At 39.7% G+C, this 26,227-nt stretch overlaps 1 protein-coding gene across 1 annotated transcript in view; it reads right to left on the bottom strand.

Moving 5' to 3' along the window:
- The window catches only part of CFAP58 (cilia and flagella associated protein 58), a 97,187-nt gene that overhangs the window by 39,395 nt on the left and 31,565 nt on the right, over nt 1-26,227 (bottom strand). Inside the window, exons 9-14 of the mRNA XM_019636289.1 lie at nt 18,010-18,171; nt 17,123-17,269; nt 11,152-11,292; nt 9,756-9,979; nt 7,124-7,235; nt 4,666-4,770 (exon numbers count right to left, since the gene is read on the bottom strand). Coding sequence (XP_019491834.1) covers nt 4,666-4,770; nt 7,124-7,235; nt 9,756-9,979; nt 11,152-11,292; nt 17,123-17,269; nt 18,010-18,171 — 891 coding nt within the window. The remainder of the gene's footprint in view (nt 1-4,665; nt 4,771-7,123; nt 7,236-9,755; nt 9,980-11,151; nt 11,293-17,122; nt 17,270-18,009; nt 18,172-26,227) is intronic.

Below are 26,227 nucleotides of genomic sequence, written 5' to 3'. Positions count from 1 at the left end.
ATATACCCTTAACCTGAACCATTCCCAAGCCCTATAACTAAAGTCTTTCTGAAAATGAGTTAACAATCCAAAATCACAGCACAAAAGGAAAAAGATCCACTGTAAATGAAAGTCAGCAATCACAATAACAATAGGGAAAGACCCCCCAAGGCCTTCAAATTACACAACAATCAGATAAAGACTATAAGATGTTTAAATTAATTGAAGACATAAAGAAAGAAATAGAAGTATAAGAAAGGATCAAGACACTATCAACATAGACCAGTCATATGTGAAAAAGAATCTCTAGAAAATAAAAATAAAATCATTGAAAATAAAATCTTCCTGGCTTGGCTATTAGCAGATAAGTACACCTAAAGAAATATTTAATAAACAAGGAGATAAAGCTGAGAAAAATGTGTAAAACAAGAGATGAAGAGAAGAAAATATCAAAGAGGTGAGTAGCTAAGGAAGAAAGAATGAGAAAACGATCATCTAATAAGAGTTTCAGGAGTGAACAAAGAATAAAGGAGAAACTATTCAAAGACATAGGAATCCTCAGACTCAGGAAATACAGTGAGTCCTAAGCGTAGTAAGTAAAACTAAATTCGTACTGAATGTATTGTGCTGAAATTCCAGAACACCAAAGACAAAGAAAAGCTCTAGTAATCAAACAGAAGAAATAATCAAAAATAATCAAAAGAAGTAATCAAAAAGGAGAAATAATAATTAGACTGAACAGCCTTCTCAATAGCATCGTTAGAAGCTAACACAAAGGACTAACATCAAATGGCGAGTAGAAAATAGGATTTCAACTTAATCACTTATAGTAAAGCCAAAACCACACACACACACACATTTTTCAGACAAGCAAACAAAGAGGATTAACTACTGAAAAGTTTATTGCTGAAAGAATTATGAAAGGCTATACTTTAAAAAGGAGGTGGAGGGGCCGGCCGAGTGGCTCAGTTGGTTAAGAGCTCGCTCAAGAGTTTGAGCTCTGAGCAACAGCGGTTCAAGTCCAGCCCGAGCTGAGCAGCCGCTGAGCTGCCAATGGGTAGCAGGATGGCTCAGCTTAAAAAAAAAAAAAAAAAAAGGAGGTGGAACCTAGAAATAAGGAATTGGAGATATGAAGAAATAGAAAACAAAAGAACTGGTAAATATCTTGGTACCCCTGAGTAAATATTTATTGACTCTATAAAATAATAATGGTAATAAATAATGCTGGGAGGATTGTAGGGGTAATGACAGTGTATAAAGCATTCTGAGTCTTCATGTTGTCTGTAAGAAGAATAAAGATATTGAGCAGAGTTAGGTTCATCTAGATTGATGTTAACTACGCATGTTAAATTTTTAAGGAAATCCATGAGTGAGAGAATGAATGAATTCCATTGAGTGGTGGTAACTATTCAGAATAAGTAATCAGGAAAAAGGGGGAATAGGGAGTAGTGAGGAGGGAGAAGTGATGGGTGAAGGGGGAAAAAAGGGAATTCAAAAAACTCAGTCTAATGGAAAGTAGGAACAGACATCTTTATCCAAAGAAATCCAAAACACTGAATCAAAAAGCTATATGCACCCCTACATTGACAGCAGCATCATTTACACCAGGATATGGAAGCAGTCTAGTTGACCAGAGATAGATGAATGGATAAAGAAGATGTTGTACATATATATATAACGGAATATCACTCTGCCATAAAAAAGAACAAAATCTTGCCATTTGTGACAACATGGATGGACCTAGAGGGTATTATGCCAAGTGAAATAAGTCAGACTAAGAAAGACAAATACCGTATGATTTCACTTATATATGGAACCTAAAAAACAAAATTACCGAACCAACAAAACAAAAACAAACTCATAGATAAAGAAAACAAACTGATGGTTGCCATATGGAAGGGGTTTATGGGGAAGGGTGAAAAAGGGGAAGGGATTAAGAAATACAAATTGGCAGCTATAAAAATAGTCATGGGGATGTAAAGTACAGTATAGGGAATATAGTCAATAATATTGTAATAACCATTTGTGGTGTCAGATGGATACTAGACTTACCAGGGTTATTACTTTGTAAGCTATATATTTAAGGGAAAAAAGAAAAGAAGAAAAAGAGAGACTCACCTAAAATAAAAGGACACCAAAAGTTTTAAAATATAGAAAAATTGGGCCAGTCGAGTGGCTCAGTTGGTTAAGAGCTCGCTCAAGCGTGTGAGCTCTGAACAACAGCAGTTCAAGTCCCGGCCCGAGCTGAGCTCCCACTGAGCTGCCAACAGGTGGCAGGATGGCTCAGCTAAAAAAATAAAAATAAATAAATAAATAAAATATAGAAAAATTATGCAAAGAAAACTCCTGGGCTATATTAATATCAAACAATTTTGTAAGTAAAAGCATTAAGAATTAAAAAGGGCTCTTGTATATTATAAAGGAACAAGTCACCAGGAAGAAATAAAAATCGTAACCTTTTATTCAGCTCATGAACATAATACATACTGTACTTAAAGCAAAAAAAATGATAGCACTACAAGGAGAAATAGATAAACCTCCAAACTTTTTTCCAGTCATTAGGCAGACAAAAAATTTGGAAAGATATAGATTTGGACAATACAATTAGCAAGGTTGATCTAATGAACATCATATAGACTCCTGAATCTTGAACATTTAGAGGGAATATAGCCTTTATATGCACTTAGGCATCAGTTATAAAAACTGGCCACTTAGTGAGTCACAAAGCAAGTCCAAACAAATTCCAAAGACTCAACGTAATACAGGCCACAATGCAAAAAAAGAAAGTGAGAAATCGGTAGTAAAACATAACTTAAATACATGTACATTTGGAAATTTAAAGTTGCACTTTCAATTACCATAAGAGAAATAGTGAATATTTTTAACACTTACTCAAAAGAGAAATAATTCTGAAAATAGACAACATTTAGAACAAAATGAAAATGAAAATACAACATCTCAAAGCCTGTGGGAAGGAACTAAAGAAAATTTTAACGGACACTTTATAGCTATAAATGCTTATATTAGAAAGTTAGACTGAACATTAATGCACTGAATGTCAATCTTAAGAAGGTAGAAAAAAAAACAGAATAAACCCAAAGTATGTAGAAGGAAGGAAGAAAATAATAAAGTTAGAGTTGTCGAGGAAGAATGACATGATTTTACAATAGAGAGACTTGGCAAGAAACAAAATTTGGTTCTTTTTAAAACTGACGAGGTGATAATAACAGGAGAGGCAGGGTGATGAAGTGGTAGAAAGTATGGGCTACGGAGCTGACTGCTTAATTCCCTCTCTGCCACTAAGCAGCTGCATGGCCCTAGGCAGGTGACTCGTGGCTGGCATTGGTGGAGCCACGGTTCAAACCCTGGGCTGCCAGACCCCAGTGCCCATGCACTAATTGGCTATCCTTACAACAGGACATCCAAGTTATATACTCTGGTGTATCTTCCTCCCATAACAAAACTGGGTGTCATTATCCCCATTTAACAGATGAAGTAACTGAGGTTTGGAGAACTTATGTAATTCTCCCCAAATCATGAAATATAAAGCACTGGAGCTGATTCAAGACCAGATCTTTCTGACTCGGAAGTTAGCTCTCTTAACCACCCTGCTCATCTATAAGAGAAGAGGAACATCCCTGGAGCGGTGCTCTGGAAAGGTACTTACTGTATAACCCAACTTCAGGGAAGGTGTCTTTTTTAAGGTAGAATGTAAAGAGATGGGGCAAATGCCCCTGGCTCGTATATAGAAGTTTCTACTCTTACTAATGGTAACCTAGAGGTTAAGATTACGTGCTTTGGAATTATAGATAATAAGAATAATGGCTAATGTTTATTAGATACTTATTATGTGCCAAGCACAATGCTAAGCTCTTTCAAGCCTTACAACATCCCTTTTCCCAGGTTCTACTATTACCCATCATGTAGATTAATAACCTCAAATGCAGAGAAGTAAGTCTCACACAGCTGCAAACTGGCAGAGGCAGAATTCCAGCCCAAGCCATCCAACACCACAGCTTACCTTAATTACCACACTAAGTTTCTCGGACCCAACTTCCTCATTCATTCATTGGGGATGACAACACCCACCCCTGAACCGTGAAGAAGAAATTGAGACAAGATAGGTAAAGCCACCAGCACAGGATCCAACATGATGCTGATGATGGTGATGACAACTGATGCTTGCAAAGATACAGGCCTAAAAGGGTGTCACCATTCCTGATTGCTCCTGAATAACTTACTGCACCAAATCTTAAAAGAAAAATCTTTCCTCCCATTTCACTCTCACAAATCTTCAGAGGACATATTGTGCTCCATGTAAAAGCTAATTTTCAAAATCAAAATTGTGGCACTTCACATTATGTGAAGATATGAAGAAAAGTATATAAAACAATCTGACAAATAAACTGTAGAGAAGGGGGTGGGGGTGGGAAAGCTCACAGTTTCCAATGCAGTACGTCTAGCCTTGAACTTATTTTCCAAAAATTCTTGAAATATCAGGGATAGCAGCATAAAAGACCAATTAATCAGGTTGTTTGTTCTCTGTGTGTGAGTTGCTGTTGCCATCTACAGTTTAAAATGGGGTATGCAACCCTGCCAAACAGCTAATTCGAAAAAAGCAGTCCTGGAGATGGTGGTGCTCAGGAAATATGCTTGCGCAAGGAGTACAGAGAAGGAAAATGCTACCTGAAGGAGCAGCTCTTTCTCAACCACCTCTTCTGTCTTGCCAATGAGACGCTTCTGCAGGGTGTGAATTTTCTGTATCAGCTCAAAGGTACTGGGGTCACTGGCCTGTTCAAGGGGAACAAAATAAAGCAGTTGAGATACCATCAGTTTCAAAGCACCAAGGCCCCTGTGCAAAGTAATGATTCTTTTAGTAATAAGTTTACTGCAAACCCACAGACCCAGGACAGAGAGAATCAGGACCAAAAACAAAAGTATAACAGATGGAATGGTCATCAAAACAGATGGATGTTTGGCTAATATCTTATCTATTGGCTCTGGTTAGCCAATAAACGGAAAGTGAATATTTTTATTCCACCAGGGGAAATAGCACTCATAATAACACCAGCAAGAATGATTCCCACTGGGCATGAGAGCTGATTCTTTGCCACGACACCATGCTGAATGCTTTTCATACATTATTCGATTTTAGCCACACGACAGCCCTGTGAGACAGCATTAGCCTTCCCTTTTTCCAGATCAGGCAACTGAGACTCGGAGGATTAAGTCATTTACCTGAGCTGGTAAGACCTGGAGTCCAGCCCCCGTGTGCCAGGCTCTACAGCCTAAGCTTCTTAATTAGTACACTCTAAGGCTTCCCCTAAACCATCTCTGTTTCCATAGGAATGAGACAGAATTCCCTAATTCATTCAGCCTCAAGATTCTCCTTTGATAATTGTCAACAAAAAGGTTCATTACAGCCAATGATGGGGAAGTCTTCTAGGGTATGGACTTCTGCTAATAATTGGCCGCAGAACACAACCATGGCATTGAGCTCTCAAATAGTGTTATCAATCCACAAAGCTCTGATGCACCTTCAGTAGCTATCTGTGCACAATTCAGATAAGATCTACACTTCTAAACTGATACTCTGCCCTGTAGACTTTGAGCCAAAGTTTCCCTTCCAAATGTATTGACATTTTGAATTAATCTAGCAGCTAAATATTTTCAACTGCCTCCCAGAGTCTCCATTTTCTAATTTTTTAAATTGAAATTGACTTGGAACTGGAAGCTTGAAAGATCTGCTTCAAAACACATGGAATAAACTAATGTGACAGTAAATGGATTTAAAATCTTCAGCTCCACTTCCCCAGACACATCCATATTATGTGACTTTAGTAAACTACACCCCTCTTGGCATTTGAAGAGGAATAAATGAGGGTCCAAAAGAGAGTGGGGGAAGAGGTTCCTTTAACTCTGACTTTGCTTAAGAAATACTAAGCAGTGCCAATTGATATCCATATATTGGGACAAGATTTGGCACATTCACTTGGCAAGACTGGGTGTCATTAAATTCAGGCCTTATGTTTATATAACAATTTACAATGCATTATCCTTAAAGCTTTCTTCATTAAAAGGAAAATATAGACATGAAAAACAAAAACCTACTTGGATGCTTTTCTCCCTTGCCCTGCGTTTCCTAAAATCACAACCTTATATTCTCCCAACACCCTAATTGTTCATTTAGTTGAAGCCCCTGTGGGCCCTCATATTGCTGAGTACAACTAGAGGAGATGGCCATCATAAAACAAAATATGAGGTCTACAGGCAGACCTCGGGGATAGTGCGGGTTCGGTTCCAGGCCACCATAATAAAGCAAGCATTGCAATAAAGCAAGCATGTCGTAATCTTTTTGCTGGTGGAGAGTCTTGCCTTCAGTTTGTAGAAAAATTGCAACACCTGTGAAGTGCAATAAAGCGAAGCACAATAAAACGAGGTATGTCTGTATTATCCATCACCTACCGATGGGACTTTGGCCGTGTCCCCCAGATCCTAAAGGAAAACGTTTGGCTAACACAGGGCTGGTCCTCTGAAAAGAGGGCTAGTTCACAAAAGCCCTATGGTGATGGAAGGAGAACTCACTCTGGGTGGTGAACACACAATGTGATATATATACATGATGTATTACAGAACTGTAGACTTGAAGTCTGTGTAATTTCGCTAACCATTGTCACCCCAATAAATTTTAATTTTAAAAGAAGCCCTATTTCCTGTGTGAAATAAAAAGACGCAAAGGCCAATTGGAAGGTGGTTGAAGGTGCTGGTGGCCAATGTAACTAGAGGAAATAAACAGTCCGAGACTAACAGGCAGCCGCAGGAGAGCTGGTGGACCAAAAAGCACTACAACAAGAAAAACAATGTCCATCGGCGAGGCCAGTCTGCAGCGTTCACCCGGTCTTCTTTAGGCAGGAAGGATTTTTGTCCAAAACTTTTTAAACAAAACCCAAGTGAACCATCCTGTTCCGGCAACTCTTGCTCTGAGAACTCAGTTTACATTTGATCCAGCCTTACATTTTACGTGACAATTTGCATAGCATTAAATAAAACCGCGCTTCTCATTGTGCTTGAGGTAGGAAGCCACGTGGGGTAGAAAAAGAGATTGGGGTGGGGGGTGTGGAAGGAAGGCTCTGCCAGAGGTTACCTCAAGCTTCCTCCATCTGTGCACGTTCATGGGGTTCTCCAGCTCCTCCTCCAGGGCTCGGCACCGTGTCTTCTCCTTCAGGAATTCTCTTTGCATGTGGAAAAGCTCCTGCCTGGAGAAGACACACTTCCTTTGGCAAAGGCATTCTCCGCCCATTTGAATATCTTTATGTGGTTACGTACACACTACATCTTACATAAAAGTTGGAATTAGGGAGACTTCTGAACACTAAGATCAGCCTCCTAATCGGGGCCAGACACAGAAGATACCAATTCTTGCAGAGCTCAAACTTCAGCCTTAGTTTTCTTTAAAAAAAAAAAAAAAAGGTGCCAGAACCTCAGAATCTTGATTCTGGATTCCCAAGGAATTTAGAAGTATACGGAAAGAACAGGGAGGAGGTGAATTAGGAGGATTTCAATACACTTTTTAATGTGTCTAAATGTCTCTCCAGTAGCAGCAAGAAAAGAATGTACATACAATCCACCACAAGGTGTGGCACCTGACTACAAGATATAGAGGCTCTGGTGATAACCTGACACCATTAGGGCAGCAAGACCACCCAGACTGTGCATTGCAATCACCTGAGGAGCTTTGAAGACACTTCTGCCTGGACCCAATCTCCAGAGGGATTCTGCTTGGATTGGTCTTGCATGTGTCTTGGATTTTGTAGGTTTAAAAGTCCTACTGGTAATTTCTAGTGTGCAGTCAGGATTGAGAAACACTTGAATTAGGAGTGTTATTTTATCTCATGTTCCACAACTACACAGGTGGCTGAAATAGTCCTGAAGAACTAGTTCTGGCCCAAACATACTTCTACTGTCTGCAGGTAACTCTAGTTAGTTGGCAGGGAATGTGCCTCAACCATCCATGGTACCCCATGAGCTGGCTGCCACCCTACTGAACAAGACACTTTGTTGGGGGTGGAGGGTAGAGAAAAAGCAGGCATTGGCATTAACATGGGCAATTAGGATGGGCAATAAGGAATTACCTGTCCTCGGCTGCTGTGAGTGTGCAGATTATTAATGCTATGCCATCTCTTTTACTTAATTGCTTCATTTAAATCCATAATACAACTTCTCCTCATTAGCAAGACAAACCATTAGAATTAACTGCATGATATTCACTCAACAGGGAGTTCAGAACAAACTACTTAGAATTAAAAGCATATTTTTAATACTTCTATTTTCTAGAGTGCCATCAAAAGAGGAGGGCAAGAGTATTAGCTACCATTATTGACAGCTTGTTTTGTACTAGACTCTGTGGGAGGCACAATACGTGTGTTTTCGTGTTTAATTTTAAGTACAAGTCTAAAGCTCAGAGAAGTTAAGTGATTTGCCCAAGGTCACACAGCTTGTAAGTGGCAAGGCTAAGGCTGGAATTCATGCCTGCTTGCCTCTGATATCTTTATTAAGTTGTCTTCCCATTGAAAAATAAAATAAAATCTATTATCAACAAACCAGCAATATTGACTAGAAATGGGTAGAATTTGGTCCTTTGTGTATGTAATAAAAATAACTCATGCCTGGCAAGTTTAGTAATGGTCTCAGAGATCATTCAATAGCTACTTAGAATGAATTCATTTGTCTCCAAAATGCCAATGATGGTATCTCTGGGTAGTAAACTTATGAGTGATTTTTCCAATCCCTTCTTTATATTTTTTCTGCATTCCCCACATTTTCTACAATGAGTTTGTATTACTTTCATCATCTGAAATATAAGCAACTCTTAGAAAAAAAAGAGTATTGATCCATCCTTGATAGTGGCAACTTCCCCTGCTATTCCTAAAAATATTCACTGTATCTAAATATCAAAACTCTTTTCTAACTCAATCAATTTAAGAAGGAGACCCAAACTGGGTCCTTGTTCCAAGGTCATCAAGGATACTGTTCATCTACAAGTCTGTGGGGAATAAGGATGGTTACTGAGAAAACACCAGACCTCTTATTTGGTTTGCTGCAATTGCCTATATAAAACACAGTGATGTTTTCCCAAAGGGAAAGTACGTCTTGTATAATGTAAGATTTAAAGCAAGAAGAAGGCGCACTAAGCTAAAGTGAAAGCTGCAAAAGATAAATCAAGAGTGAGATATAAAATTTGGCCGCCTGCTAAGGAAACAGAGTTTTCAAATAGTGATAAAATTAGATTTGTCCCCTCTTTCCATTCAGTATATAATTCCAAGAAAAAGATGTGCGAATGTTACCAGGATTAAATTTAAATATTGATGCTCCCTCTCTTGCCTACTGCCTTATTAAAGAAATTCTAAAGCGCTCATTGGGAGAAATTTTTTTCTGAATTAGAAGTACTTTGTGTGTTGTGATTTGACTTGAAATTTCTTTTTTAAAACCCAGAACAAAATTTTGTGTTTTGTTGTTGTTTTTTTTATCTTTTTGCACTCACTGATATTCCCCTGAAAGGGAGCTAGTTCATTTCTTGTGACATACAATGGGCACAACGTAGATTCTGTGTGATGGAAAAAAGTTGTTCTCGTTATTTGCTAATAATTTCAGCATAGAACAAAATTATCTTATACAACTTGATAAAGACCTTCAATGACCAACAAAAGGGACACAAGGTCATTTGGGGAGCTCCCCACAGACTGCTGTGCCCTCAGTTCTGAGGGGTCTCCTGTTACCTGAGTTCGTCAACATTAGCCACACTCCTGGCAAGAATCCCCTTTTCCCGGCGAAGCTTCTTGATCTCTAGCTTGAGGATTCTCATGTCCTCCACCCTCTGGTTGTACTGGCTCTCGCCTTTATTCAGCACCGACTGTTGGATCTTGATCTTCTCATACAGCAAAGCCAACTCATCATTGCGCCGAACAAGCTGTGACCCGAGGATATCTCTCTCGCTGACGACCTAGAAGGGTACGAAAGGGCATGGCCACCAGGGGCCAAAAGCTCTCACTTTTCATTAAGGCAGCAGCATTCATTCAGCGAATGAATATTTAACCAATGCCCATGTGTGCTAGGCCCCCTGTGGGCGGGGATTGAAAATTGAAAATAGCCTGCTGGGGGCCGGCTGAGTGGCGCAATGGTTAAGAGCTGGCTTGGGACGCCAGAGGGCCCTGGTTCAGATTCCGCATATGAGGGCCAGTGACACTGCCCTCCACAGCTAAGATGCTGAACAACAGCTCAACCTGGAGCTGGGCTGCCGTGAGTCCCCGGTGACGGCATAGGCTGCAGCCCCTGCTACAGTGGGTTGCCATGGGCTACGGTGTGTAGCCAGCAGCCAGCGTGAGCGGCCAGCAGCCGCAGTGAGCGGCCCGTCCATAAGCCAGCGACTGATCTGCCTCACCCGGGAAGAGCGCAATGATGGTGCCAAGTTGGGCCAGTGAAGCAACGTCCTCCACAACTAGACTGAAGAACAAAACTACAGCAACTTGTCTGTTCCCCTTCCCCCAATTCCCCAGCAGTGTTCCCATCCCCCCAATACCCCAATAAAAATCTTAAAAAAAAAAAAAAGAAAATAGCCTGCTGGGCAATCAGCATTGGCCTCCTCCCATGAGCGTTTGCAGTCCTGGTTGGAAAGAGAAAGAGTCAACAAATAATCCGTAATAATAATGATCCAATAATCCTTGGCCCATAGGTGTTTGTTTGGTTGTTTTTTTCCAACCCATTGTTTTATAAATGTTTACATTTAAATGACTTTATGGTGAGCTAGCTCTTGCCAAGCTCCACCACTCCTTACTGTATTATACTGGCCAACTTGTCTCTTTTCTTTTAACTTGCCGGATCTCTGAAAGCATATAGGTTTCAGCCCCTCAAATTATGTAATTATTAATTGCAATTCTATGTGAGCAATTATATTAGAATGTAAGCTCCGTAGGGACAGGGACCTACTTTTCTTGTTCGTCAGTTAATCTCCAATGCCTAGAGGAGCAACTGACACACGATAAGCGGTAAGACTCTGCTGCTGTTCTTCCAATAGACTGACTGAAAGAGCTTAGGGAAGAAGGAGGATTCGCGAGGAGTTGAATCAACCAGTTGCGACTGCTGATGAGGTCTGTGGGTCTGGTGAGATGTTCCTACCTGGTCTAATTCCTTCTTCTGTCTCAGCCTCTCCCCATCAGCCTCCGCGATAATTCGCAGGAGTTTCCTCTCTTCAGCTTCTTGCTTTTCAATGAAGTGTTTGGTCTCCAGGGCTTGTTGTCTCAGCTTCTGCAGCTCGGCCTGACAAAGAATGAAAGATAGGGACAAATTTCACTCTGTAACAGCACAAACCAGGACTGCAGGGTCAAGAATGAGATGTACAGTGTGCTTTTAATACTTTCCTCTGATGTTTCCTTTAACATGGTTTGATCACTCTCACAAGCAAAACAAGTTGCTCTCTCTCTCTCTCTCTCTCTCTCTCTCTCTCGCTCTCTCTCTCTCTCACACACACACACACACACACGCACGTGCACACACCCCATAAAGAAACAGCAATGCACATTACAGTGATCATGTTTATTCTATGAGTCGTACCCTTGAGGGATTTCCATCATTTTTCTATATATATGTAGCAGAGGCTTCATTGGTATTCAACAGCACTTCTCTTATTGGCTAAACACAGGGAGAACTCACAAGGAATAGTGAGTTCTAGAATAAAAGAGGATGTGGGGGTGAGCCTGGGGATGGGGGTCTTTGTATGTACCAGCTCCTATAATGGTCCTCGTACCACCAGCCATCAATTGCCGAGATGAAGGCCATTTCAAGCAAAAATTAAATTAATAAAGATAACAACTATCTATCTCATAAAACATCTTGATGGAACAGAAGAGATATCATGGTATAAAAAGATAGGTAGATCCTGCTCCTAAAATGCTTCCAATCTAGATGAGAAGATAAGATATACAAGGATTAGGAACATATTAACAAGTTCAAGCAATAATGTTTCCACATCTTTATTATCACAAATACAGTGAGTTGATGTTACAGGAGGTGAGAGGACTGAGTTTGTCAGGTAGGCTTCCTGGGAAAGCTCAGATCTTGACACTCTTAAGGTTACATGGAAGTTGTAAGAGTAATGCGGAAAGGTTGCTATGGGCTGGTAAGTTTCAGAAGGAAAATTCCTCCCATCAGAGGACACATTCACTGCATTTCCACAAGTATATTTGTAACCTACGATATCCTTGGCATGGTATCAGGTATTTTGCATAGCTACACTTATCCCCATTTCACAAATGCTATTACAGAAATAAAGAAAAGCAAATTAACTCACCCAAGGTCACACAGCTAGTAAGTGGCAGAGTTGAGATTCCAGCCTAGATCTTTTGGTTCTGAAGCTTATGCTCCCTCAGCTATCTCATGCAATAAATAGTTCTAAGTCACACACAGGAGACGAGTAAGACGTGAGGGATTGCCCATCCATTGGAGCCGACAAATATAACCAACCACACTACACTGTGGAAATGCCATCTACAGTATGAAAAGGGACATGGGCATACACAGGAATAAGTCCTTATTTCTGCCTGGGGTTTAGATGGAAGAACCAGTCAGGGCCTTGGCAGTTAACAGATATTTCCAAAGTGGACAAGCTGGTATGAACAAAGGCATGCAAACTATAAAGTACCTGAGTGTCCACCAGACAACAAAGCATCCCAAGTGGCTGGATTACAGCATTAGGTCAGGAACAGCAGGAAGTATGACTGATAAAACAGCTGAGCTAGCCTGGGAAGGGCTTTGTAGGCCATCCACTGTAGGGAGCAGGCAATGGGGATCCACAGAGGTGTTCAAATTAAAGGAAAGAAGAATATGTCTTTGAGTGGTTCCATGCCAAAATGAGAAGGACAGGTTTTATCACAGACCAGGTCCACACAAGAAGAAACAAACAGGAGGAGAGCTCTGCGTTCATCCATGCCAGGAACCGCAAGGGAGACAGTAAGACAATATTAAGGCTCCGACTTTTCAATGACTTGCCAATCAACATATGACAGTGAAAAAGTAATAATTTTCTCTTTCAAAGAAGTATTGGCACTCCCACCTTCACCCACCCAGAAATGTCACTGGGATGATAGAAAACCCCATGTTTGCAAGTACCTCTGAGCCAACCCTGCTCTCGATGAGGTCTGCCTTTAATCCATGAAGACCAAGAGTCATTAACTCCATGCCTCAAACTCACCCAAACAGTAGAAGATACTGCACACCTAGAAACAGACATGTAATATCACCAACTAAATGCAGGCAGCTACTCTCAAGCCAAGGACTTCTTTTAGGAGGTTTTGCTTGTTCATTCATGAAATACATTTTGGTTCAGGGATAAACAAAAAGAAATACTTATTGAGAAAAGACCTGGCCTTGCATTTACCACTTTGGGGGACTGCCTGTTAGAACAGCCTTTCTATTTCTATAATCATTTAAGGTGACAGTGAAGACAGCAATAAAATACCTGCTTGGTTCATGCTTTTTTTAATAAAACTTTTCTTTTCCCAGATGTGCAACATTCACTTCCCTGTTCCCAAGTGCCAAGAGCTGATCAGAATCCATCAGCAGAACAAAATGAAACCCCTACTACATTAAAATGCAATCAACGGTGTGTAAAAGTATCTGTCTGAAATGTAAAACCATTCGCGCGTTTGGCATTGCTGGGTGTTTTTTTTCATAATATATCAAAATTCTGAGTAGTCTCCTTATGTCATAAATTTATGGGCTGTAAACAAGATGTGGCATTAGACACTGGCAGCAAATGTTAACATCAACAAAATACCTTGGGTCTAATGCATTCAGTAGCTATAAATCTGAGCTGTCTCACACAGGAAAGATGGTAACAACTGCTATGCACCCCAACACCCATCAAACAATGTTCCAGGTGGGACCCAAGGTATCAGCATTTCTCAAAGTGTTACTGGTGGCATGAAGTTGTAATACAATGGCTGGACACACTTTTTAGTCAATGGTTCTACACTTGCACAGTTTTGTGGTTGGTGTTTATGAAATATATATCATCTAATTTGGCTGTGGGCATACGAGGAAATCACATCTCAAGAACCATACTCATGGGAGTTTCACCCATTCATAAATGATCACAACGTTCACTGGATTTCACAGGAACCATTTGTTTACATCTAACAAAACAAATAGGACTGCCTGAAGCCTTCTAGCCATGACAATAATTAGGCATTCTCTCTTCGCTCTCTGTGACAGCTCCCATCCATGTCATCCTAGAGAGCCCAGTAAGTAAACAGCTATGGTGCCCTGAAGCTGGTCGCTAATGTGATGCTGAGCTCTGGACATAGAGAATTTGTTGCTGAATTATTCATCAAGAATCAAAGTACTGTCAGATTGATGCGGGATGATTGGGAGGTGATGAGACAGATTCAGGGGCTTGTTAGGACTGGAAGGCTCCTTCAGTGCTGATGAAACAAGACCGGGACAGAATGGACAGATGGACACAGATGCAACAACGTCTACAGAGAACTCCTGACATTCTGTCTTAACCATAATGTGCTGACAACGGCTAGAATCCTGAGGAGTCAGTACAGCCTGGTAGCAACCGAAAAAAGAAAAGAAACATGAAAGGCTCAAGGTTTTTCCTTTTGAGAGGGATACATGAGAATGGGGATGACCTACTCTGGACAGTTGTCTGTCTGCTGGCTTGGAGAAGCAGTACATTGGGCTGTCCTAGCAAAAGGCATCTTCTGGTCTACCAAACAGGCAAGGGCTTGCCCTTCCCGGAGGGTTATGTGCCCACATAGCTTTGTAGAACTCATAATAATAAGCTAAATGTCTCTCGGAGCAAAGTTGCTAGAAAGTCTCCCCTTTCGTCCAGGATTTTTGTTTGCGAGCTTCCGATGCATGAAATCCAAAGACTTGTGGGGAACATAATTCAGGCGTGAGGCTAAAAAAGTCAAAAGGCTGAAACTCAACATTTGAGCTATCATGTTTTTCTAAAGCATGTCAAATGGCCTTAATGATAGGCCAAAATTATCCACTCAAAGCACCATTTCAAGTCACCCTTGGATAACCTCAAATAATAAATCAAGCTGGCATCCTTTTTCTGTCCCCCATTCTTGCCTTAATGGGAAATGCTGGGGGGAAAAGTATCCTAGTTTAACAGTAAGTCCAAACCAATCATCTTCCTTTAATCGATGACCCAAAGCTATCCAGACCTAGGACTCCCCATTTAGAATGGACTTTCCAGAGCAGAAGCACTTTAATCATCTTTCATGTGCACCAGCTGCCAACTCTGCTGGCCCAGGACCAAAACACAGGGCCCCATCAGCCTTAATTTTATTTTATTATGATGCTTCTTTGGAACCATATGTGTAGATGCTTGGTGATAGAGGGCATAAATGAAACAAATGTTAACTGAAGTCAAACTCTAAGGAATTAGGAATAATGGCTCTTTTACATAGGACATTGCTTATTTTAAAGCAGGATTTGTAGAAGGCAGTTAGTTCCACCTTGGACCCCATTATAAGGTAATAATTAATCTTTTGAATAGAGCATTACTTGGGAAAGTAAGAGATGAGGATCAATGGCATCCTCTAAAAGGAGAGTGACACTGAAGCCATGAGGCCCTTGGGTAAAGCAATGTTTATAATAAGATTCTTCTAAATCATTCAAACCCATTCCACTGCAGGCTTCAGGGTAGAACAAGCTACCTTCTATAAAACTATCCTTTCAAACAAAGAGAATAAGGGCAAGATGCAGGACATTTTCAAATTTTAGAAAATGTATTCATGTTTCTTTATATGTACACATAACATAAAATTTATCATCTTAACCATTTTTAAGTGTACAATTCAGTAGTGTGAAGGATATGTAAATAAATTTTAATGCAGATTTTTCTATTCTTTTTCTATCATAAGCTGGTGTTAGGAGATGAAAGTCTCAGACAGGTAAATGTATCAATTACCATATTTCTTTTTTGTAAAGGCACCTTTGTTACATTTTAATCTTTCTCAAACCAAATGTGCTTTAAGTCAATTTAATGTAGTAGTTCTATTTCCATGAAGACCTATCATTAGTTGACAAAACCCATTATTGAGAGTGCATATTTCATTCTATGGTGTCTTGGAATCAAGGATATATGGCATGAAATCTGTCCAACACTAGATACACATTTTCAAGATAGTTCCTATCTTTGAAAGCTAATATGTGCAGAAACCAAGGTACCCAGTCTCTTATGTATTGTAGATAGTTCCTACAGTTGCTCATAAGCATCCATGAGTATTCTGAATACACATTTTCACAATAAAAGTGGCATCATCCTCTTAAAAGTTCCTTTTTTAATTCTTTGATCAAATGGATTAGGAGGGAAATCTATTGGATCCGACAGGAAAAGGAAAACAGATTAGGTTTAGTAAATGTGTATAGTAAAACGTATTTGGTTTGAGGGTTTGAAATAGAGGAACTACTTGGTATGTATTCTTGGAGATGGTCTCTATGTTAGCAGACATAGAATGCCCTAAATTAGTAGGTTTAAAATGATAAGGTTTAGCACATATGTGAAGTCAGAGGTGGTTCCCTGGAGGAGTTCTTAGACCACAGAGGTAAGGTGAACTATGAACATGGCTGAGGGCAAATCGAGTGAGGACAAAGCTTGATACCCAGCAGCTAATGATATTGCAGGCAGAACAGTCATGTGCACATGAAGTAAACAATTAGGAGGAGAGGGGAAACAGGTCTTGCCATCTTTGGCTTATAGAGGGCCCGGGGAGGAGTGTGGAAGGGTTGGATGTAGACACAAAGGCTGGACTAGGGTTATGAACGTAAAGGGACTGTAGAAAGCCTGCAAGCTCCAGGTTCCTGGGCACTGTGGACCTGCGAGGTTCGCTCCCGTTGATGTGATGGTGGCCAGCCTAGGTGAATTAGGTGCTTGTGCATCTCCACTGGTCTCCTCCCGTTTACCTGGGAGTGCTCCCCGTGAGGGAGTCTGACCTGCAGCTGGTAGAGCCCGTCCTCCTGGTGCCTGGGTTCTTCTCCCTGCCCTCTGTTCCCTCCAGTGAGTTTGAAGCCTGCCTTATGTGGGTCACATAGGTGGACTATTGGTCCATCGCTTTTATAATAAGATCTGTACCTTCAGCGTTTCCTTCTCCTTCTCTATCCGCTGCTGTTCCAGATGTAGCTTCACAAGTGCTGACTCTTTGGCAGAGATTTCCTCTTTCAGCTGATCTACCTGATGGGTCATAACCTTTAATTTTCTCCTCATTTCTGTTATTTCATCCTAACAAAATGCAAGGAGAAATGTTTGAAAGGGAATTAAATAGACATCGCCCTCCCTATAGAAGATCAATATACAGTCAAGAGCTTTTATGGAAAACTCTCTCAATACAATGGTCTCTTGGCCAATTACAACTGGACAAGTTCAAAGTACTTTATAACATTAACTCTCAAAATATTCTCATGCAACATATGCAAGGTATGCATCATGAATATCACACACACACACACACACACACACACACACACACACACACACAAATTCCTCATTTTACCAGAGAGAAATTGGAACAAAACAAACATTATAACTAAAAGACTACAAAGCAAAGCTCTGTGATTAAACGACAAGAGCATGCTGCTCCCCTCTGAGTCACAGCAGCTATTAGCAGTTTTAAAAATTAGAAACAGAAGAATGGCAATTCTACATAATAATTAAAAGCAGGACCCTCATCTTCACATCCTATCAAGTTGTGTCATTTCCATGTCTAACAATGTGAGAGTTCTGTGGACCATTTGTTTTTTTTGTGTGGCAGTTTTTAAGTTATTAGTGGGTTGTTGTTTTTTATTATTATTGTTGTTTTTTATTGTGAGAGTTCTGCATACACTCATCTTCTCTTTCAGATGAATTCCACAGGACTTTTCCTTGATCTATTCTAAATTCTGCCATTAGGATAACAGAAACTGCTTTAAACCCAGGATGGGGGGGGGGGAATCAAAATGTAAAGACATAAGTATATTCTTTACCTGAGCCTCCACCAGATTCTTGCTATACAGATTCCTGTCTGACCTCACAGCTTCATACAGGTTCTGTTGCTGTTTTAATTTAGTCTCTGATTCAGCGATTTGTTTCCTGTAGTCAAAAATCTGCATTTCACGGACTTTTATGTCTTCCATGTTCGTGAAGACCTGGAGGAGAAAGTATATGAATGAAGATGGTTCAACAGCCAATCTGTGGTTATCAGTTCAAGACACACAGATTTTTACCTAAGGATAGCTAGTAGGAATGCCAGCAATCAGAACATCTGACTGTGGCTATAATCACTGAAGCACAAAACAGAAACTCAGCCCAGCTGATGAGGGGCAAACATACATTTTTATCTACTCGGGATTTCTGCTCAAGCATGAAGTCTTAGCACAGTTAATTTGTGATCACATGAAGGGGAGGAAAATAATGAAACTCTGCAAACATTTCCTGACCACCCCACCCACCAAAGAAAAGGAAGTAAAAAGAAGGCACAGGCTTAAACAAATCTTGTCACAGAGCACTAAGAGATAACTTAGCTGTTTGGCCACACTCAGGGCTTTATCAAGTTAACAAGAAAGAAAAGTGGCCTTTGAATGTTGATAGCATTCAATGTCAATCTCACTCCATCAGGGAAACTCAAAGGACTTCATGAAAATGCGTTCTATTATGCACAAAACACTTCTAGGAAAGATGGGATGCAAGAATAACTGCCTTCTTTTTGCAAGTGTGGAAAACCGAGCCATGAAATTCCACAGTGAGCCAATACCTCTAACAAGCAATCCCTACAGCAGAAATTACATAATCATGGCTCTCAGCTGCAATGTCCCCAGAAATGGATTTTTTATGGACAAACTTCTTCAAAAATTCCTTAAGAAGAAAAACGTTAGCGAGGAAGATTGATTCAGCCAAAGGAACTATAGTCTAAACAACACAGAGAACTAGAACACATAAGGAGAAAATTCTTAAGATTTCACTGCCTTTCAGTGGCGGTCTCTTAATAAATGGTGATAGTTGAAGGCAATAAATAGAGCAGTGTGACGGAATGGAGGAAAGGGGATGTACGTTAAGTAACACGGCCAGAGAAGGATCCTCTGAAGAAGAGGCCTTAGGGTTCTAGGTAAAAATGTACTTACATTTTTACTACTAAGTACTAAGTACTTAAGCACTTAAGTACTAAGTATTAAGTACTAAGTACAAAAAGTACTTAGACGCTTGCCATGATGACATCCATTATGGTTCAGGTATGGGCCACCTGTGAATAACATGTTCCCACATCATGACAACTATAGAATCCTTTTTTATTCCACTTTGGAATTAGTATTCCGGAAAATACACACAAAAAACCCTGTTGTTTTTCCTTCAGAGTTAATGATGGCTGGTGATTAATATATTTATCCTTTATATCTAAAAATAAACACCTTTCAAAGTATTCTTAGACTTATCATTAAGGAGAAATGGGATTAGATTTTAGTCAATGTCTTTTCAGCATATATTCTTTTATACTATATTTTCTTTTCTTTTTTTTTTAGCTGAGCCATCCTGCTACCTATTGGTAGCTTAGCGGCTGCTCAGCTCTGGCTGGCATCGAACTGCTGTGTACTATATTTTCTTACTGGGTCTATCGATTTGATATGCTTGTATTCCTTTCATAAGTATTTTAATTTTATTTCTTTATATGTAGTTCCATATGCCATAATTTTAAATAAATGCATCAGTGTGAAACATACATTGATTTTCTTTTCCTTATTTACTTGAACCTTCTTTCTCCCTTCAACCCACATCAGCCCCCCATCAACACACAAAGTAACCAGGTGAATAATCTAGGATGTGCTCTTCCATATTTTTCTTTGAATTCTGCAAATTCTATTCAGGTCTAGTAACATCATCATCACCATCATCATCATCATCATCATCATCATCATCATCGCCAATATTTCTCAGTTACTTTCTATGTAGCATGCATTTACATGTATTAATTCATTTAATCTTCACAAAAATCTTGCAAGTTATACATTATCATCACCCCAATTTTACAAAGAAGGAAACTCAAGTCAAGAAAGGAATATCATTCACAGCTATTCAACTACTAAATATACAGATATGGGAATTTGTTTTCCTTCTGGGGCTTTGTTTTTATTGTTTAGCAAAATGGGAACTTCTTAGATATACCTTTATGCACTCTGCTTTTTATCACTCAATAATACTTGATGGAAATCCTGTGGAGTAGCTCAGTGTGGGTGTACCATCATACACTCAGCTCCTCCCCTCTGATGGGATTAACTCGGTTTCCACTTTTTTGCCACTCTGAACCATTATGCAGTAAACATTTTTGTACATATGTCCTTTTGCTTCTGTCATTTGTGCTTTTACTTCTGTTGGGATGGATTCCCAGGACTGGAATATCTGGCTCAAAAGAGACATATTTTTTTAAACTTTAATAATATTGCTAGATTGCTTTCCAAAAATGGCTGTAACACTTTACATTTCCATACTGCCAAGCAATAGTTTTCTTAATAGGAAACTCTGCTTGTGCTTTCAGGATAAATTCTCTTTGGCCATACTGGGTGATTCTTTTAATGTACTGTTGAGTTTGATTTGCTGGAATTTCATTTAGGATTCTGCATACATATTCATAAGTGACCTAAGTCTATAGCTTTCATTTTGGTTCTGTTTTAAAATGAAGGTTTCTGCTAGTTTCAGAAAATGAATGGAGTACCTTTTTGTTCACTTATTCATTCACTCACCCATTTATGCATCCACTCAATGGACATGTATTGAGGACCTATCAATGGCATGCACTGTAAAAGCACTAGTGATATAAAGAAGAATAAGGCTCATTCCTTACTCTCAAGCTCACCTCTCGCGAGTGACTCCACCATGAAATGAATCATCAAGGAATGGATACAACCAGTAAACTGAGATATGCACAGGGTGTTATGAGAGAATCAAACACTGGACAGTTAATGGATGAGGAAGGTCCTACCCATCTTATCTAAGCAGTTAATATTTGGGATTTACATAATTTGTGGGAACTACCCCCTTCCTTCTTATTCTTCAACCATCCCAACCTCGAAGCCCACGCTCTCTCCTAGGCCTGGAATCTTTATTCATTATACTGCAGAAGGCATGGGTTATATTAATACAGCAATGTCAATCAATATTACCCCAAAGAATACCAAGTGCATGAGTATCACTTTTTCTAAATTCACAGAAACATTATATAGCCTGAGAATTATCTTAAAAGTTTAAAGAAACTCAATTTAAAAATCCTTAGGCCCTCAATGACAGTGTTGGAGCTAATTTTCTCTCAACACTTTCAGTGACTTCCATAGTTATTGATCTTTTTTTTTTTTAAGATTTTTATTAGGTAATTGGGGGGATGGGAACAGTGCTGGGGAATTAGGGGAAGGGGAACAGACAAGTTGCTGTCGTTTTGTTGTTCAGTCTAGTTGTGGAGGACGTTGCTTCACTGGCCCAAGTTGGCACCATCATTGCGCTCTTCCCGGGCGAGGCAGATCAGTCACCGGCTTCTGGACGGCCGCTCACTGCGGCTGCTGGCCGCTCACGCTGGCTGCTGGCTACATACATGGCAACCCACTGCCACAGGGACTGCAGCCTATGCCGTCGCCAGCAACTCACGGCAGCCCAGCTCCAGGTTGAGCTGTTGTTCAGCATCTTAGCTGTAGAGGGCAGTGTCACTGGCCCTCATATGTGGGATCCGAACCGGGGCCCTCTGGCGTCCCAAGCCAGCTCTTAACCATCGCGCCACTCGGCCGGCCCGTATAGTTATTGATCTTTTGATATTTTCTACTTCTCCTTGAGTCAAACCTCGATGTACATACATATTTTTGAGAGAATTATCTATTCCAACCAACTTTTTAAATGTATGCGGCTAGACTTGTACAAAGTTATTTTTATATAATTTTACTGTTTTATTATTATTATTTGCTATCATCCACTTCTTGTGGAAAGGAAATGGGCCAAGGTAAGAATACAGACAGACTCAGTGGTGAATGGCATGGAAGCTTGACTGGAGGCCTGGAAGGAACAGAATCAGAAAACCTGAGACGAGAAGGGCTGGGGAAGAACCATCGTGGATAGCTCTGAAATAAAAAGAAATCCCATTCCTTCTTTATCATTCCTTCGCTCCATATCTTTAGATTCCTTAAAAATGAGTATCAGGCGGCCTTTTAAAATACCACACTAGTAACTAAAATGGATGTAAGTCAGGAATAAATGTGAAACCTAAATTAGGTACCCATGACTGGATCTGTTATTTGCTTGATTTTTTAAAAAGAAAGGCTCTAACTTGGCCCAAAATTTAACCTTTCTATGAACATGATCACCCTCTCTGGGGTCAGTGAAATGAATAGATTGAAGACACTTTGAACAGCGTGATCAGCATTCAGAATATCAAGCAGCATATCAGAGAAAAGAAAAAAATTGCTTCTTCAATCACTCTGAGAGACGGTATAACAAGAATAATCCTTGGCACAGACAGAATAATGCTCCAGAGAAAGGGTACAGCGAAGGGCATTTCTTCTTTGGGCATCCCACTAGCAGAGTCCATCTTTCTGCTCACAACAGTGCACAAATTCACAACCTTGCTTCTGGATTCTTGAAGCTAGGAGTCATAAAAACCCATCATGATACCAAGAAGATCAAAGGTGTCTCAGTTAAAAGACAATGAAAAAGAAAAAGTATTGAAATTAAGGAAAAAGACAATTTACAAAGCCATTTAGTTCTGTGTGTTGGAATTCAATTTGTTTTGATGGAAATCATTCAAACCAACTTCACCCAGAAGTTCCGGTCTCGAAAATTCTTAAAATGTGTGGGGTGTTAAGTAGGAGCAAAACCTTTCATCAGCAAAATGCCCCCCTGTTAAAAATAGTATATCAGAGAACGTGGGGTGCCAGCTGTGGGCCTGGAGCTTAATTAATTGATTACACTTTAGAGCAAACCAACTCATGAGATAAATCACATTTTAGAAAGTTTTGTTACAGCCAGAGAGTCGGAGCTCCTCGAATATGTAGGCCTGCTTCCGAGGAGCCCAGAAAATGCTTGCAGCGCACTATCAGGGTGCAGTCCCTGTTTATAACCTACTCCTACCTTTTATTTTTTTTCTGTTAAAACAACCTGCCAATGGAAATGAGACGCAGATAAAAATCAATAACGCATGCTGGAAATCTGCAGCATAGTCAAAACATCATATAGACTAAGGAAGCATCAGAAAGTAGGTCACTGAATTTGGAGCCCTTTAGCTTGCATTTGATGAAATATCAGTACAATAATCTTCTCAAAGAAGTTTTTCTGACTCGATGTCAATGGTTTGACTGCTGACAATGCCTTTACTTTCTTAATGAAACTCAAAACCTCACTCTCTGAAAAAAAAAGAAAGCATGTGCCCAGTCATGTGAAATTTTAAGTCTTCTTATTTTTCTTGCCTTCTTATTTTATCCCCTATCTTAAATTTATAGAGGCATTTCTATGTTTCTGTTTTTTAATAGCATAGTATATTATATTATATAATGAGGTATGTAATAATATCCACCTCAGAGGACCATTATGAAAATTTAAGGGAGAATATATATATATTGTGCCATCATCTAGGAACCTAGCATATCATAATTTAATCACTTAATAAATGGTAATAGATTATCAGGATAGGTTAACATGTCATGTTATTACTATCAGTACTTAAATCAATTTGATTTTTACATGGATCAAATCCTGTTCTGCAGGAAAATATAGTACACTTATTTTATTGTAACACAACAAGCTTATAATTTGTGTATATCCTCTTGAAGCTCCTCTTCAGGATCCAAGTCTATTAAAGATGCTCTGTATTAAAACTTCAAATAAATGTCAAAGAAATAGGAGCTTCATTTCGTTATGAAGTACCTAGTCAGTGAACAATATTTCTTCGATCTTTTGCTTTCCTCACTTACTTCTAAGCCCTTGAAAGCACATTATTATTCATTTCTTGAAACCTCTGTCTAGAAGAGCTTTGCTTGACACTGTTATAGGCAAATAAGTAGAGAGCTGAGAAACTTCTAAGTAGGGACTCATTGTGAAAGACTGCTTTTTGGTGTATAAAATGTCTGGGTGGCAATGGCCAGAAATTTAATATTTAGAATTAAAAAGGCAAGGTCCTAAAGTGAGCCAAGTGTATGGCATGCAAAATGCTCCTCAGATTTAATAATTAACTAGGGATAATTTTACCTAAAGTTTCTAACAGCTCAGAAAAAAAGTATATATGGTAGACTACAACTTATAATGCCATTTCTGGAGCCTGTCCATTTATCAGAACAGTAAACTATAGAGTGCAGCAGGGGGAAAACCATAAGGACAGAAAGTGCCAAAACACAGTAGTAGATTACTTTACGGTTTTCTAAATACTCACTCCCTCTCCCAGTCCCCACTGCCTGCATGGAAGGAGTCTACTTCCCCTTGCTGTTGAGGTTGGGCCTGGACATGTAACTTGCCATAGCCAATGAGATGTCAGAGAACATCAGGCATGTGGAGAGCCATGAAAGGTGCTTATGTGGTTGGGTTTGTCCATAGCATTCCTTACTTTCTCCATGAGATTACCACGCATCCTGGAGGGTGATAAACATGTAGAGCAAAACTAGACCCATCCCAAATCCCTGTTCTAGGCTCAGACAAACAAGCCCAGCCTAGATCAGCTGGCCCCGCCAAGCAACTGCAGGTGTGTGAGTGACAAATAAGTGCTTATGTCTGCATGCCAGTGAGATTTGGTGGTTGTTTATCATGCAGCAATATTAGAGCAAGTGTGGACTGAGACAAACACATAAGAAAAGGTATGGGATTCTGAGCCATTCAATTCTGGCACAAAAGGAGATCTTCTTTCTCACTTGCAAATGCCAAGTTAGATTAATAAAATGTAATGTAGGGCTTTCAGCATCTTAGATTTCATCCTTTTTTTTTTCTATACAGAAAGAACCAGAAGGCAAATGTTGACACTGTTTTTGCAGCCAGAGGGGAGAAGAGAAGGTGCCAGAAGTCACTCACAGCGAAAATTGCTGAGGATGATTCAGATAATATTACCCATCACAGCAACATGTTGCAAAAGAATTTAAAGGGTGGGTAGACCCATACTGATAAATATATTATTGAAGAAGAGTTTGCTCAACTAAAAGTAAAGTCTTTGAGTAGTTCATTCAGACTCTAACTAGGCTTTCCATTCATTCTTTCAAAAAAATATTTGAGTACATATCTATTTAGTAAATAAGTAACATGAAGAACTCAAAATTGAATAAGACTTGCCCTCAAGAAGCTGTAAGTAGAGTGGGGCAGACACACAAATAATAATAAGTTAGCACAGGGTTTCCTCAACTGCCACACAGGAAACCAAGTACAGAGGGGTTAGAGGTCACCTGCAATCAAGGTCCAAGGGAAAGTGAGATTTTATTTGGTCTTTAAAGAAAGGCAAGGTTTTATTAATACATTTTCTTTTTTTTTCCTTTTTTTTGGGGGGGTTCATTTTAGAACATTTGAAAAACACAAAAAGCACAAAAGGGGGAAACTGAAACAACCTGTATCCCTGCCATTCTGAGATAACCACTCTTTTTCCTATTCAAATAAAAAGCAACGAGGCTTCTGCTTTTTCCTTTGCCTGATTCTCAGAGAATACTTTTCTTCATGACTGTAGGTAAAACAATACACACACACACACACACACACACACACACACACACGCACGCACGCACGCACGCTTTCTTCCAGGGCCAATCTCTGTGAGATTCTCCTGTCGCTGATTTTGCTTGGGACGTGGTCTAGCTGCATGCACAGTTCTTTCTTCATCTCCAGAAAACATTTTTCCCATTATGTCTCTGCTTTGGGTCTCAGTTCCACCATCAGAGAGCAACTATCTGTAGGCTGGTTTCTATTCCCTGTTCTTATCTCTTCTCTTTCTTAGATAATTTTTATCTTTAATTTTTTTTCCCTCTGCATTCTAGGAGAACTACTCAAGTTTGCACTCCACTTCACTGACTACATTTTTCTACATCAATTCTATTCTTTACTAATTTCAATGTGGATTTTAAATCTGACATTGTTTGTTTTTGCTTTGCTTGGGTTCTGTGTGTTTAATCTCTTTACAATTGTTCCTTATTTTATCCAACTCTTCCTTTTTTATTTTATCTTTGCTTTACCCTAGAGGTAATGTCATCTTGGACTTATAACCCAGATAAGAGT

This window comes from Hipposideros armiger, unplaced genomic scaffold, assembly GCF_001890085.2.
Source record: "Hipposideros armiger isolate ML-2016 unplaced genomic scaffold, ASM189008v1 scaffold_28, whole genome shotgun sequence".
NCBI lineage: Eukaryota > Metazoa > Chordata > Mammalia > Chiroptera > Hipposideridae > Hipposideros > Hipposideros armiger.
The sequence above is the reverse complement of the archived record's forward strand: the minus strand, read 5'-3'. Positions and strand labels throughout refer to the sequence as shown.